Below are 15,918 nucleotides of genomic sequence, written 5' to 3'. Positions count from 1 at the left end.
CAAAGACCATGTTAGGAAAGGAAAGAGCGTAAACAGTGGTCAGATGCCATTCAGTTCTTCCTTTGTGAGCTGAGATGTAGGACAGAAGTTGCCACTTGGCAGAGAAGGCTGGGCTGAGAGGCAGAGCTGTGTCTAAATGAGGGAGGAGGGCACACACCATTCGCAGCACTGAAAACCCAACGTGCAGGAGCTGGAAAAGGCTCCTGTCTGACTTCCCTGCCTCAAGTCAGGCTCTGCAGCTGAGCAGGAGCTGAAGGCTCCACAGATCCCCACATCCTTACAGAGCCACGGGCACACATCTCCCACAGCCTCCATCCCTGTCCTTGGAGTGTCCTGCACGTGGAGACGCAGAGGCCTTCTGCTCACCTGCCTTCTGCTCTCCTCAGAGCTTTTCTGCTCCTCTCCCCTCTGCTCTCCTCAGAGCTTTTCTGCTCCTCTCCCCTCTGCTCTCCTCAGAGCTTCTCTGCTCCTCTCCCCTCTGCTCTCCTCAGAGCTTTTCTGCTCCTCTCCCCTCTGCTCTCCTCAGAGCTTTTCTGCTCCTCTCCCCTCTGCTCTCCTCAGAGCTTTTCTGCTCCTCTCACCTCTGCTCTCCTCAGAGCTTCTCTGCTCCTCTCACCTGTGCTCTCCTCAGAGCTTTTCTGCTCCTCTCACCTGTGCTCTCCTTCTCTCTTGCAGAGGATAAAGGCAGTGGCTGCCCCCAAGGAAGTGAATCGATGGTCCAAGGAAACAGAGAGTGGCACCCCCTTCTGCCCCAATGGAACTTCGAATGGTGGATTGATCAAGCCAACTCATATCATTGTGGAAACCATGATGTGAGCTCTCTCTGTGAGAGGATAAACCTGCTTTAACTGCCGTTTACTAACCATAGATTCTCATAGGACCAGGTTTACAGAGCTTTATATTTGCACTAGGATTTATTTTTATTTCTCACAGAGAAAGTTATTTTTTGTGTGTGTTTTTTTTTTTTAATATTTTGTAAGGTAATCACAGCAGACGTCTCTCTGTAGAAGGAGAGATTTCATATCAGACTAGACATATTACAAGAATTTACTATTATTGGGTTTTTTTAAATATATATATCTTTATCTCTAAATATACACCTTACCACTTGAATTGATTGTCTTGCCAGCAATACATTCAAGTCTCAGAAAGCAATTTTAGGTGCTGGTATGGTTGGGAGCAGGGTAATCTACAGAACACACAAAAGGAGCTCTGTTGAGAGATACATTTTTTTAAAAAATGCTGTTTCAAGAGAATTTTCAAAGGTGTAGTATTTCCACCCTCTGGTTCAGCTGTGGTAAATGACAGGGTCACTTCAGGGAGGGGGTACAGGTTTGTTTAGTGCAGTCCCTGGATAAGGATATAGCCAAACAGCTGGAGTGGAGAGTTTGCAAGGGATGCAGAGAAGCTGGATGTAAACAGTATTGTGGCTGTACCTCCCAGGGACAGCACTGGCACCCTGTCACACCAGCTGAAGAGAACTTGGGGAAGGCATTTGCAGGATTTGCATGGTTCAGCCTTTTTCTGTTGTTGTTTTTAAAATTGATTTTTTTTTTTACATAAGTGAAATGCCTGCTGTTTGTGTGTGAGCAGGGAGGTTGGGTACCTGCTCCTGAGTTTTCCAGCAAACCATATTTTGGTGTGGTGGCACTGGTGTAAACTTGAAATCTGCAAACTGGGAGGGCAGCCTGTCCCCAGGGTAGCAGGGATGAGCGCAGAGCAGCCAAGAGGGGAAAAGCAGCACCTGCTCTCTGGGTGCTTAAGGTGTTTGCTTCCTCATTTGGACTTTGGTTTGGGCAGGAAAATAAAGGAATCACTTCTGGACTCTGACTGTCCAGAGGTGAACACAAACCAGGTCATCCCTGGCAGGAGGAACAAAACCACTCACCTGGTGTAACTGGTATTGATAACAGACATGTTGTTAATAATAATAGTAATGATGATAATAATATCACACAGCAAACAGGTGCTTTTCATCCATGTATCTCAAAAATGCTTTTCCAAGTTCAGTAACCAGGATTTGCTTTATTTATTTATTTGGGGGAGGGAGGTCATTGCTGTTGGAGGAACAGACAAAAGGACTAAGTGAGTCCCTTGTCCCGTGTGACTAAATAGCAGTAGTGGACCTAGAGGCCCCAGTCTCCTTGCTCATCATTGGATTAACCCATGATTTTATTTTACTTTATTTTATTCTATTTTATTTTATTTTTAAGGGGGATGGAGAGTGGCAAACATATTTATGATTCTTTTCTGCTGAAGAGACAGGGCTCTTTGGAATTTAAATTAAAGCAAAGGGAACACGTAACTGAAATATTTTGTGTTGGTCAGAAGGAACTGGGTACCATTCCAGGTGAGACTGGGAAGTGAAGAGAAACCCCTACAAGGAGTATAGGAATGGGGCTTCCACTTCATGTAGTGCAGGTGAATGTTTCTGTGGGGAATTGGATCCCTGAAAACTGTCCAAAACGTGGACAAAAACCTTTTTTCTTTTTTTTTCTTTTTTTTAACTTGAGCAGGTTGTGCTGGGAATGGGTTCTCTGGCAAAACTCAGCCTTGTCATGTGGGCATTGTATTAGAGGGAGAGAGGTTTTTTCTTATGATACCACAGGTAGTCTGTCCAAAGGTATTTAGAAGAAATACTTGATAAAAGCAGAGTTTGTATCTGCTTATTCTGTTGTAAGCTTAGTCTGTCAAGGCAGAGGTTGTCACTTATTTAAACAGGAACATAACAGTTCTTAACATTCCTACACAGTAGCTTTATTTCATTTTTTCTTGTCCCATGTGCTAACTGGCCACAGCAGCACAAACATTTCTTAACTTGATTTCCCTGTAACAGAAACAGGGAGATTTAAAACTAAGAGATGGACCAAATAATTATTAATTATTAAAGAAAAACATTGCTTTATCTATAACTTCCAAATCTTTCTAGTATGAATTTGTAGATACTTTTACAACAGAGAGCTGAGTTGCAGCAACAAAACCAGCCATGGTAGAATTGTGTTTTCTTTTTTCTCATTGCTGTATTATGAGAGTTGTGAAGGAAACTTTTGCACTGCTGGAGATGGCAAACATCTAAATGACACCTGCTGGGCTGGTAGCAGAAACCACCCAAGGTTACAGGAGGAATTCTGAGAGCCAGTGGGTGTCATCAAATGTGCCCAAAATAAAGAAATATGCATGCAGCAATTGTATTTTTTTAACAATCAAAGGCAAGGAAATGTAACCAAAACCACTCTCTTAGTGGGCTTCAGCTTGGACTCTCATTTTTGAGTTACAGTCAGTGTCTGCAGTAAACAGACATGGGTGAGGAGGAAGTAGAAGGTTAGGGGGGGGTCTAAATTAATGTTTTTTATGAGTGCAGATGCAACACTGATGCTTGATTTATTTCTTTTTTATATGTATACATTTTCATACAACTGTGTTTGAGATTCTATAGTTTGCACATGACTTTTGTGCTATAGAGCTGAGACAAGCTTTAGTTAGGGGAAAAAATGGATTGGCTACATCAAAGATGTCTCCAGCAAGTCAGCTGGGTGTTCAGGCTTCTCCCATGGTGTGGAGAGTGCCTTAGTGGGAAGAACCAGAGGAATAATACTACACCTTTCAAAATACAACTACCAGAGAATAGAACCCAGCCCCCTTTCAGTACAAACTGTGCCATTCAAATCAGTCGCTTCCATGTTCCAAGGGAAAAGGTCTCGCACATATGCAACAACCTCGCTGAAGATTCTCTGTGTCAGCTGCCCTGGCCCTGCTGTGCTCTTCAGCACGACTGCAAGGGAGGGCTGGGACTCACCAAGAGCCAAGAAATCATTGCTTCTGGAAAACAGTTCCCCTCTCCCCTCCTCCCTTCCCCAACAACAAAAAAAAAAAAAAAAAAAGTACTTAATTCTTGTTTTATCTGGGGTTTGAGTTCCAGTGAGCACATTTGCATTTTTACAGTATGGGGTTTTTACCTAACAATTTTATCAGATTTCTAAACTTTTCTTGGTGATTAATTTGCATTTCAACATGATCCTCTGCCAAATTTATTAAAACATAATTTTTAAAAAAAGTTTGTGTTTTCTACCTATTTTGACTGCAAAGACAACTGATTTTTTTCCAATATTTACTTGTTACTCTTATGACGTATTTTACCTGTTTTGTGTAAATGAGGAACTCTGTGTTAAAGCATCATGACTAGTTATAGATGAACTGGTTTGGATCTGGGAAAACAGTGCAGTTTTGGCATGAGATCTTTAGAACCAGATCCCTGAGATTTAAGCCAGCATAAACCGAGACAACACGCACACCTTTTCATGTTTCATGTACCTTTGTATTCATGGGGTCTTCTGGGCTTGAAAACAGCAGAGTTTCAGCAGTATTTATTTCCAGCTGAACTGAAATCAAGAGATAGTAGAAATGTAGAGGGGAACATTCCCCCATGAGATTTTTCTGATCTATTTCCTATTTTTCTCAATTCTCCAAACCTTTTCAGTTCACCTGTCACTAGTGATGATCTCTCTGAATGAGTATCTGTTCTAAGGGACTTTACCAGTAGTCTGTATCTCAGTGTTTAAACAGTATGATTTCATAAATAGAACTGGTTTTTTATTGTTGTTGTTGTTATTCTATTTTTCCTTCTCATCTATAACTTTCCTTTTCATCTGGTCCAAACAGATCCACACACTTAGAAAAGTCCACTTTCAAGTTTGAGATAGTAGGTCCACAATGGATTTGTTCTTGTGTTGTAAATGAAAATACAAAAGCCTGGCAGCTGTGTTTGCCATCTAGAGCAGTGCTGGTGGCTGCCCCGCAGGAGCAGCGCAGCTCCTGGGCTGTGGGGTGGAGGGGAGTTAGCTGTGATCTCCTGAAACAGCTCAGCAAAAAGGATTTTCACTGCTGTTCTTGAGGAGAGGACAAAATGAGAAAAAGAAGGGGGAACAAAAATAATGCAGCCTTACAGTTGCTGTAACACCAAGAGGACCCCAACAACATCAGCAGAGCTTTTACTGCCGCCGCCAGGACAGCACCTCCTGCAGCTCTTTCCAGCCCTGTGCTCATCCTCCTTTCCCAACTGCAGATGCTCCTGGTTCCTCTTCCTTGTCTCAGCGTTAGATAACTCCAGTAGATCTGAAGACACATGGACATCTCCATTCAATAGATCTTTTCCAAGTCTCCTCCTGGTCTGTTTTTATTTGCTAAGGAGACTTTCTGTTTTGTTGAGGTTGTGCTTTCACATTTGAGTTCAAAGCTCCCACTTGTTGCATCACTGGCAAACTTACAGCTGTGGGAGAAGGATTTGAACACTTTTGAATAACTGATTTTTAGCTTCCATGTCTTGTGGTCCCTGCAGGATCACTCCTGGAGGCATAATGTATATAAGATGTTAAATAAGCTGTGCATTGAATGCAGTGGACAAGTTAGTTAAGCAGCTCAAGTACACTTGGAAGAAAGATGACCCTGACATCATTTCCAAGGAGATTCAATGGAAGTTGCTCACTTTCAGTAAAAAGAATAAAAATAAATCTGTGTTTAAGTAGACTAGTAGATGAAATCTTCCACCCTCATATGCACGCACACAGTGGGGACATTGCTTCTATTCCTAGGCTGCAAATCATGTGTGTAAATCTTGCCAAGCTGTTCAGGATGAGGATTGAGGAGGTTTAGACACCACTTGCCTGCAAAGAGCCAACCTGCCAGGGTGTCCAAATGGTCTTTCCTAAATGGGAGTGGTGGAAGAGGGAAAGTCATAACAAAATCCTGGATCATGGCCCCTCCAAAAAAGCCTTAAGGTTTGATTTGTAAGCTCTCCTGGCTCCTTGTAGGCACCACACGGCTCCTGGCATGGGAGGCTGGGTGTGGTGTGGGTTCAGGCAGCTGCCCTGGACTTGTTTTCTCCGAAATCAGCATCCAAAGCCTTGTGGTTAGGATTGACGTGTAGTTGTGTATTTGTATATTTGCATGAGCAAAGGTCAGGAACTGTCAGACCCTGGTAGCTTGTTTTATTTCTTATAATCAAAGATAAGCTTAAGAAACAAAGTATTTAGTTGATTCGGTGACACGACATTTAAGAAACCCTTGAACTTGTGCAAAAGAGGTGCCCTGAGCTCCATATTTTAATCACAAAAAATTTCCTATGGTGTTAGCAGTCAATTTGAGTCTATGGGAAAGATTGCTCAAGAGAGACTTGAATAGAACCAGCACCAGCACCCACTGGAAAACTGCCTGAATATAACCAGCCCCACACCCTCCACCAGATTGTGGCTCTTTTCTGCCAGCCCAAAAGAAATGTGTACATGGACAATGCTTCTCCGGAAAATAAAAAAAAAAAATCTCAATTTTTTTTGTTTCTATCAAAAATAAACAGAAAAAGTCACATTCTTTGTGTGGTTTTTTTTTCCAGTAGTCATTGGGAATTGGTGATTTTAATTTACCCATGTCCTAAAAAAAGAGCAGAAATAGCTTGAGACACCTGAAAACAGGGACAAGCTCAAAATTTTGCAGGCTGAAAACTTTAAGAAAACAAATCACCCACCCATGCCCATCAAAGATGGAAAACCTTGGTGACAGGGTTTGTGCCTGGAAAAGAGCCTGACCCTGCTGGCAATGTTGGGCAATTGAATGGGAGACTCAGCCTTTTTGTATTGTTGATGTGTCCTCATTTGAAATAATCAGTAGAAGTGTAAGAATTTAATTACCATGAGTTCAGGAGTAAAGTAAATTGAAGATAATTTTAAAGAGGCAAATTAGGGAGGCTTGTTCCCTGTGGCTCTGCAGTGCACAGCAGAATGGTGCTGCTCACTTTTACATTTGCAGCATGGGGAAAAGGTGGCCTGACTTGAGAAATCAGAAGAAATAATGGGAAAAATAAAGCTAATTAAAAAAAAAAAGTAAAACTCAATGATGCTAAGGAGCTGTGCACGTGCTGTGTGTGTGTGCATTTGTGGGGGAAGGCTTCAGCCCTGTAGCCCAGTGAGCACGATACACACTGTTCCTAAATGTACCTGCTTCTGCAGCTGAGATGTTAGAAAGAGTTGAATTTTTTTGCAATATATAAAGAAAAAAAAATTTAAAAAAAATAAAAACCAAACAGTGGCAAATTTCTGTTGAGAGGCTGATAAAACAAACAAAACCTGAGGGGCAAGTTGAGTCAGTTCATGGCCTGCTCCTGTCCTGGAAGCCAGCGCTGGTCTCTCAGCACCGCAGCATCCCAGTACTGTTCTGAAGTGCTCATTGTTCAATAGGATGTTGTTTTTCTCCAGTGTAATGTTGTGATTGTTACCTGATAATGTTGCCAGGGACTTCACATTGTAAGAGGTGATCCATCTTGTTCGATGTGTTTGGCTAAAAAACAGTGGTGTTTTTTTAATTATTTAAATTCCTAGCAACTGTGACTACAGTAATGTGATAATGAGTAGCACATGCAGCAAGGAGGCGAGGGCGATGATGGCCTCCTTGAAAATGTCATCTGAACTTTTTTTTAAAGAAAAAAAACCTTAAAAATATTTTTAAAACATTTTAAAACATTTTTTGTGTGTTCCACAACGGAATATTTGTATTTGAAAAAAAAAAAACCTGGAGTGTAATTTAATCCTAAAAACCCCTAGCCTTTGTGTATATGGTAAATGTTTGTATTTTGCAGTTTCTGTTTTGCTTTTTAGATAAATAAAATGTATATGGATATTTTTAAGTCATCTTTGCTTTTTTAGATGAGTTTGTAATCACCTTATAACTGAAAATAAAACTTTCCTTTATAAGCCAGCTATGCTCTTGGATCAGGTTTTTTTGGTCTTTGAGTCGCTCAGTTTTTCCTTTAAACCTATTACTTATTTTGGGGTTGTTGCTGTGGGGATTTTTTGCCCTTATAAAATACTATATATATAAAATATGTGTAATCACTGTCTAACTTCACATCTGCCATGGTTTCACCCTGGTTGGCAGCACAGCCCCACACACAGCCACTCACTCACCCCCTCATTCAGTGGGATGAGGGGAGAGTCAGAAGGGTAAAAGTGCAAAAATTCATGGGATACAAGTTAATAAGTGGCAAAAGAAAAAGGGGATGAGGAAAAAAAACCACAACAAAATACCTCAAAGAGATAAAAAACAAAACTACAAAACCAAATGATGCCAAAGAAAGCCGTTTCTCACCAGCCAGTGCCCAGCCCATACATGGCACAACTACTGTGAGAGCTCAAATATGTCAGAAAAGCCCAATAGGAAGAAAAAGAAAGGAAAAAACCCACCCCAAAATTTATTTTTCTGGTGAATGGGACTGTTTTTTTCAAGCTTGCTGACCTCTAGAGCCCTTTGGCTCTTCAGTCAAACAGATGGAGGCTAAACCAGTGTCTATTCCTGAAGTCCTGATTTGAGGTAGGGAAAGAAAAAAACAGTATTTAATTGGCTTTATTTCACAAGGCTCCTCCTTGTGAAAATAAAACATTTGAGTATCACTGCTCAGCCTCCAGCACCCCATGCCCAGGATCAGTCCCACAGCTGTCTTTAGTTGGGGTGGTTTTGGTTATTTTGCTGGATGTGATTGAGGACTTTGTCAGGGGTTTCTCCTCTCACCAGCACAGCCAGCAATTCCTGGGCTAAGCAGGCTCAAAAGAGCACAGACAGCAACTGCAGTGTGTCTCAGGTTAAAATAAAATAAATAAACAGGAAATATAAAAGGTCACTAAGTGCCACAAGGGTTTTGGCTACCTGCCCTGGTGGCCATCACCTGCCCAGGGCTGCAGCTGCTCCCATCAGCCAAGACCCTTGGATGAGAAGGGGCATCAGCAGGGAATGTGCTGAGGCACATCCCAGGGAGCAGCTCCATTCTAACCTTTTCCCTGGGACACACAGGGAACCCCTGGACACACACTGAGCCCCGAAGCTCTGGTTCCATGGGTGCTCCTTCAGCCTCCTGCAGCTCCCGTGCCTCAGGTGGCTCCAGGTTTGGCAAGGCCTCATGCAGGATCCTGTTCTGAAGTGTTCACCCCAGGAGGGCAGCCAGAGATGGCAGATAAGGGGTGTTTATGTGGCAATGATTCCCCAGTCTATGTAGGAGCATTCCTATACCCTGCTCAGTCTCTGAAAATTCCTGCATTACCCACTTGGCCATGAAGGGTTGTAAAACCCAGCTCAGCCTCTCTGTGCTGGTGAGCAGAGATTCCCTACGGCCTCATCCAGGGAACATTCCAGCCAGTGCTGCCCACACTGGGAGCATAGGGAACAAATCCTCGATGCATGGACACAAGAGGTGTGTTCTGGGTTCATGGCAGTCATTTCTTGGGATGTCTGGTTTCAGAGGTGGGGTAATTTGGCTACCAGGGTGCAGATCCCCAAGACACCCTGCTGGAGCTGCAGGGTTCTGAGCACCAGATGGGATATCTCCTGCCAGCAGCATCATTCTCCAGTTTTCCAACCCATCCCCGGGAATTAGCCACAGCTTTGCAAATGCTGCCACGTGCTTTGCTGCGTCAGTGTTTTGTCACGGAGCAGCCCGGCTTCAAGCCAAGATTCCCAGTGTGGAAAAGCTGCAAGCAGTGCTGGAACCACATGCATGAGCATCTCCAGCTCTTGCTGTTAACAGCTACAGCAAAATTGTCTCCACGGGCACAGGGAAGGGAGCAACCCAAGTCCTGCTGCTTATGGCGGGTGGGAAGGGACAGCACTGGTAGCCCTACAAACAGTGGCCTCCCAGCAAACCCTCTGCATGGCCTCCCCCTTGTCCTCCAAGGCATCTTCAGTGTCCCCTGGAAAGTTAAAATGTTGCTGGAAGCAAAGCATTGCCTCTCTATCATCCTCCAGCAGAAAGCAACACAAACCAAAATAAATGCATTTCATTTGCTTTTATTTAATTTTAAAAAAAGTCAAAGTCATTCCAATCCCATTTAAATACAGAGATTTACAAATAGGTCCAAAACAGGACTAAAATATTCTTTGAAATGCTGTACTTTTAAATATTGTGCTTTCATAGATACATAAGAAAATTAGCATATAAAAATACTTTACAAGGAATACACTCTAATATATGGATAAAAATACACATTTAAGTAATGCATTTCATCTTCATATCATTCAAAATGCATAGGAAGGGATACAAGGACCAAGTTTTTCTTCTTCCTCCTTTTTTTTTTTTTTTTTTTAAAGCCTTTAATAAAAGTCTTCATTAAAAACCTATGAGAAGCCCCAGTGAGCTTCCACTGCTCAGAATATTGCATATAAAAACACTTTCGGCTGCACTGTCAATGCTCCACAGTATCAATTATGGCACATTATCTAGCTGTGGCAGCAATGGTATGGGATATTGCATACTCAAAGAGAAAATGGCTACAAGGACAAAGAGCTGGATGGGGCCGTGCCTGGAAGGAACGCCCGGATACATTTGTGCTGTCACAGGGGCTGGAGGGGACAGACGGTGCGGGGGACAAGTCCTGGCACAGCAAAGCGACACACACACACTGTGCACCCTCCCAGCTCCCTCCACACACCCCTGGCGTGCAGGTGGGGATGGAGAACTGGGAGGGCAGGCAGGGAACGGGGGCAGTGGGCTCTGGAGCTGCCGTGTCTGACGGGGGCAGCTCTTGGATTCTCTGGCCCAGGCCTCCCCAGGGACAGCAAAGCTGCAGCTGCCACCAGGACAGGGACATCATCATAAAGTGCTAATGTGGGAAACAGGGCAGGCAATGCAAACATCACAGCCCCTCTGCCACGCCGGGCCGGGGCTCTCAGGCAGGAGGGGAGCGGCCACAGAGCTACAAGAGGGCAGGCACAGGCAAAGGGGCACACACCACCCAGCCCACAGGGACACAGGACACAACCCCACCCAACCAAGGGCTTGTCATTCCTCTGCCTCAGGGGAGACAGCGAGGTTTCATTGATCCAAAGCATCAGGGGCAGCCCTGGGAATTTCGCTATTCTGCTATTTACTTCCATCGCAGGTCAGGTTTGCAAGCAAAACACCTCTGTAAAGCTCAGACAGACAAGGGGGATTCAGGCAGGTACTCAAGGCCTTCAGCCTTGGGTATGGTCTCTACTCTGTAGTCACTACTGAGCACAGGTAACAACACTGCTCATGTGAATCAGCCAACAAGGTGCCTAATCCCACTATGGGGTGAGCCAGACTTAGGGCTGGAAAGAGACAGCTGCAAATACCAATTTCTGCACAAGAATTGCCTTTAGCCACTCTCAAGCACATTTTGAAGTGTCTTTTAACTGGCTCTCTCCACAGCCCTGCACTGGGAGTGCAAGGGGCTGCAGGAACTGATTTGCCAGGAGTGTTGAAAGGATGGAGCTGGGCACAACATAAAAGGAAAGGCATTTCAGTCTTGCTGTGTGTGATTAACTGAGCAAACAAAGAACATAATAGCACCATGTGTGTTTGCAGGATGGCCAAGGCCTTTCAGGGTGAGGAGGATGTCGGAGGCAGGACCCTGCACAGTTGATGGCAGAAGCACAGGGGGATGCCCTGCCACGGGGGATGGCTGTGGATGCTCCTTCCTCCTGTTGGCAGTTTGTCCCGCTGCCATCGCTGCCACAGCCCCGGACGCACACCCAGCTCTGACCTTCCCAGCAATATTTGGCGGTCTACAGGCTCACTGGAGAGCCACCTCCCCACTTGCAGGTTATGGTACACAGAGCATTTACAAATACCAGTGCAAAAAATCAGGAATAACACCCCAAATACCACAAGAGCTCAACAGAGGCATCGTCTGCTCTGCTCCTGCTGCTCAGAGCGTCTGGACACTCGCCTTGACCTCGGCGCTGTGGGGCACCTGTGCCAGGAGCTCTCTGTTCCCCTCCGAGGGAGCATTGGCAGCCAGTGCCAAGGGGTTCCGGCTAATCACCAGGTCCAGCTTATCTCCAGCCTCTGAAATCAAGGGAACGGCCAGACAGCAGTCAAAGTCTCTCGTTCGGATGCGGTTTACCTGCCAGGATGGATTTAGGACATGCCATGGGAAGGAACAACAGAAAGATCATGTTTGTTAGTCAGCAAAGGTAAGATTAGTGCTAAACCCCAGCTGGAAAAAATACACAACTCTTGGGGGTCCCTGATTCCAGGTTCACAATGGAGAAGAGCAGAAGCACCCCTTCAGAATGAGCATCCATGCTTAGCTGAGGAACGATGCAGTAACGGGTAGAGGAAGGGGGAAAGAGTCTGGACCAGGAATGAACCTTGACCCTCAGTGCCTGGGGCAGTATTACAAGTATTAAACACTGCAGGGCTCAAAACCACTCCTCCTGTTCAAGTCTGTAGAAAAAAAGTTGCCATTTTCCTTTTTTTTTTTTTTGCCATAATGGCTTTTACTGGCCTTAAATTTGTGGTGCCAAGTATCCAGCACAAAGAAAACAAATAAAGGCCTGAGGCTTCTGGCAACCATTATTCAGCTCAGCCAGAGGAAAACCCAGACTATACCAAACAATTTCTTCTCCCCCTCTCCCCATTTATATCCTTCATTTCACCGAGTCTGGATGCATTTCATGTGGGCTCAGGAGGCAGCTGCAAATTCTCTCTGTAGGATTCAACAGTGAAAGCAGTTTCTGCTGGCTCTTGCAGACCTTCTAGGCTGGGTCATCTGGAGAAACCACCCCAGCTCTCTCACCTACAGCTACCAGAACACTTGGGCTTGGTGCCATGACAGCTCTGGGACAGAGCAGGCTGGCAAACAGCACAGGGATGGGAAGTGGGTGTCACCGACATGTTTTATGAAAAATCCTTTACTTAGGATTTTTCCTCTCCTGAGAGCTGAGAAGCCTCAGGAACAAACTGTAAACAATTCTTATCTGCTGCTGTGGAATGCAACAAGCGAGGTCTGTGATTGGCCCCGTCAAACTGTTTCCGATTAAGAGCCTATCACAGTTCACCTGTCCGGCTGGTCTCAGTCTGAGAAGACCTCAGTTTACACATTCCTTTTCTATTCTTAACATAGCTTAGTAGTGAAATCCTTCTCTCTCTTCTTTTAGTATAGTTTTTATATCTTATATATCATATAATAATAAATCAAACCTTCTGATACATGGAGTCAACTTTGTCATCTCTTCCCTCATCTTGGGACCCCTCTGAATGGGGTAACAAGTGGGAAAAGGGAAAAGCAATTTCCCATACACCTTTGGAGTGAACATAACCCCTGGGGCCAGGTGTTGCTTCCTTCTTTGGTAAGGGCTGGGTATTTGACTCCATACAACCCTTCCATCCCAAGCCCCTTCCCAGAATGAATGCATGCCCACAGTGCTGGGTCTGTGAAAGCAGCAGTGTCCCCCCACCCTAGCCAGTGTCCACACAGAGACCCCAGTACTGCCCCTTACAGCAGAGGGACAACTTCTAGCCCACTTGTGAACAAGAGGAGATAAACCACAAGCTTGCTCTGCCCCTGCTCTGTGCCAGCCAGGCAGCTCCAGTGCAGAAGTGCCACTAATGCAATGCCATGCTCCAGTTAATCCGTGCAGCCAAGAGGCAGAGGGTCTGTGACAGCAGGGACGAGGTGTTTCGCTGGCCTTCGGGCACATCATCGTGCCCACAATCAGCAGCACTGTGCAGCATCCTCAGCAATGCAGCTCTGCACTTCTTGAGAGGAGTCAGTCACCTGTAGCAGGTCTGCAATCCCTCATTCCCAACTCCACATGACAACGTGATGGCAGCGCCTCGTGTGCCCGTAGGTGTGAGCTGTGTGGCACAGCGTGTGGAAAAAGGGTGTCCAAAGTCTCCATGCCTCTCTGTTTGGGATTTTGGGCACACCTCCCAGAGCACTTGGCACTCACAAAAAGCAGCACATCCAACACTGAACAGAAATGCAGCCCAGAGCCTAATTAGCTTCTTGTTCATTCTTGCACCATCTTTTATTTGAAGCTGAGAAGGAATAATTGTATAGCAGCCAACTGGCGAGAGACCATAACAAGCTTAAACAAGGTTCCCCACAGTGCTGCCAGTCCTCCAGTTACCTGATGTACATAAAGAATTGGCTCTAATCCAACTGCTAAGAACCCCCACCTAGAAATTAGTAAAACTAAACATCTGAATGTTTCCAAATATGGTCACAATATCTGCATTTCCAAATGGTAGCAATTTTTCCACAGAGGTTGCACTTCCTTCAGTTGCTGTTTGAGTTGCCTCAAAGCTAAAGTAGTTGGTTTTCATCCACACAGAGCTTCTTTCCAATCTCCAAAACTCACCAAGCTTTTTCTGTCCCTCCGGTAGTCAATATGCCCAGGGCACATTTATTACAGACTGTGCTTTTGACCAGAGTTTTTATTCTGTTCTGCATCAGCTATTTCAGATGAAGCATTTTTCAAAGAAAAATATCCATAAAAAATACCTTGCTTGAAGGATGTGTTTCCTAGAAAAGTTTTCTAGTTGTCAAAAGCATGCACAGAACTCCATGAACGTCACTTAATTCCACAAGGGGCTTAACAGGAACACATATTGGTCAATACAGTCTGGTTCATCCAAAAACTAGGAGTAGGATTGAGGGCGAGGAAAGGAAGCAACACAGCTTTTTGCTTGTTTTGAGCTGTCCAAGCTCAAAAAGGCCAGTGCCAAAGCAGGCTGTGCCCTGGACCAGTGTAACCTAGGAGTACCACCTGGGGTACCACCTGAAGGTACTGCCTAGTGATTTCTTATTATAAAACATAGGTCCCATTGAGTGTTGGTGGCTAAGAGCCAACCTAGTTGGCTAACTATTACCTTTCATTAAAGTTAGTGTTGCCATGGATGGGTCTCACTTCTCTCTTCCTCTCAGCCACTCATTCACTCCGTCCCAGCCTCCAGAACTGCATTTTGCATTTATTACCTGAAGCACTCTGTCATATGGCTTGAGGCCACACTGATCTGCTGGCCCATCCGGACGGACCATATTTACATAGACACCTTTTTCTAGCAGGCCATCCGACAAACTGAATCCAAAGTCTTCGCTCTCCAGGTCTTTGTGGAGTGTCATCTGGAGAGGCAGAAAGAGAAGCAGATTTCAATACAGCAGAGTAAGGATGTGATGTACAGGGGTGCCAGGATGAGAGCAGCACGAGTAACATGTACAGACCTACAGCAGTTCTGCTCTGGGTCTTCTGGGCAGGTTTTCTTAGCCTGGGCAGATAACACAGACTGAGCCTTATTTACCTGACAGCATCACACAGGGGAATTGCTTTGGTGACTGGCATGAAACCAACCCCATGACAGCCCCTTGCTCTTGGATGTGGGAGGCAACACAGGCACTCATGTTTCACCCAAAGAGCAGCAAACAAATGTTTGTAATAGAGCATTGCCTTCCCTGGCTCAGGTTATGCTATGTATCCTCTGGGTGTGCCAGACCAGCACATGAAAAATCAACATGTTTACTGGGAATTTTTAATGCAGTAAATCAAATGTGAAGACAGCTCATTTTTAATACATCACTCAGCAGGAACATCTAAAATTCTCCAAATTATTTACAAGTAATTTTCAGAAAATTCATATCAGTAAGTGCTGACGCTCTGAGGACAAGCAATGGGCAACCTCATCATCCTTCCCTTGGGCACATCAGGTTTTGGCCGTGTCCAAAGGAGAGGAGCACTGCTGGAAGTGTTTTATCATGGGGTAACACTGGGAACCAGGGACAACTGATTCCCCAACAGTTCCAAAATCTCCCCTTGCCTCCCATGAGCTGGGAGTGAATCTCTACCATGACTGTGCTCCAGGCTGGGTGAGCCTCATGGATCTGCAGTCCTGGGGAAGGACAATGCTCAGGATGACACACAGGAGCATCCCACCTGGCCTCAACCTCATTTCCAAACACAGCCAACACCAGATGCTCCAGCAGAATGAAGAGTCACCCTATAACATGCCTAATTACACAGCTCTTCTCCTTCAGGTACCAAGGAGTTTTATTTAAAGACACATTTGCCATGCCCTGAAGGGCAAAAGCAGATCAAACATGAAAAAGTTGTTTTTTCCAGCTAGCATAACTGCAGGTTTCA

The 15,918-nt window shown here is 44.9% G+C and overlaps 2 protein-coding genes across 16 annotated transcripts in view; one reads left to right on the top strand and one right to left on the bottom strand.

Annotated features, from left to right (window-relative positions):
* The window catches only part of SLC6A6 (solute carrier family 6 member 6), an 89,117-nt gene extending 81,374 nt beyond the window's left edge, over positions 1-7,743 (top strand). For all 10 annotated transcript variants that reach the window (XM_050979368.1, XM_050979367.1, XM_050979365.1 and 7 more), the window contains one exon: positions 676-7,743. In XM_050979368.1, the coding sequence (XP_050835325.1) occupies positions 676-816 (141 nt within the window). In that variant the 3' untranslated portion in view covers positions 817-7,743. The remainder of the gene's footprint in view (positions 1-675) is intronic.
* Positions 7,744-9,826: 2,083 nt separating this feature from the next.
* Positions 9,827-15,918, bottom strand: part of GRIP2 (glutamate receptor interacting protein 2) — a 261,679-nt gene continuing 255,587 nt past the window's right edge. For 5 of the 6 annotated variants that reach the window (XM_030227934.2, XM_050979132.1, XM_018915120.3 and 2 more), the window contains 2 exons: positions 14,760-14,906; positions 9,827-11,900 (listed from right to left, as the gene is read on the bottom strand). In XM_030227934.2, the coding sequence (XP_030083794.1) occupies positions 11,703-11,900; positions 14,760-14,906 (345 nt within the window). In that variant the 3' untranslated portion in view covers positions 9,827-11,702. Of the gene's footprint in view, positions 11,901-14,653; positions 14,907-15,918 lie in introns of all 6 variants that reach the window. The other variant, XM_030227936.2, reaches the window with a different exon arrangement.

The sequence above is a fragment of the Serinus canaria genome, chromosome 12 (genome assembly GCF_022539315.1).
Source record: "Serinus canaria isolate serCan28SL12 chromosome 12, serCan2020, whole genome shotgun sequence".
NCBI classification, from domain to species: Eukaryota; Metazoa; Chordata; class Aves; order Passeriformes; family Fringillidae; genus Serinus; species Serinus canaria.
The sequence above is the reverse complement of the archived record's forward strand: the minus strand, read 5'-3'. Positions and strand labels throughout refer to the sequence as shown.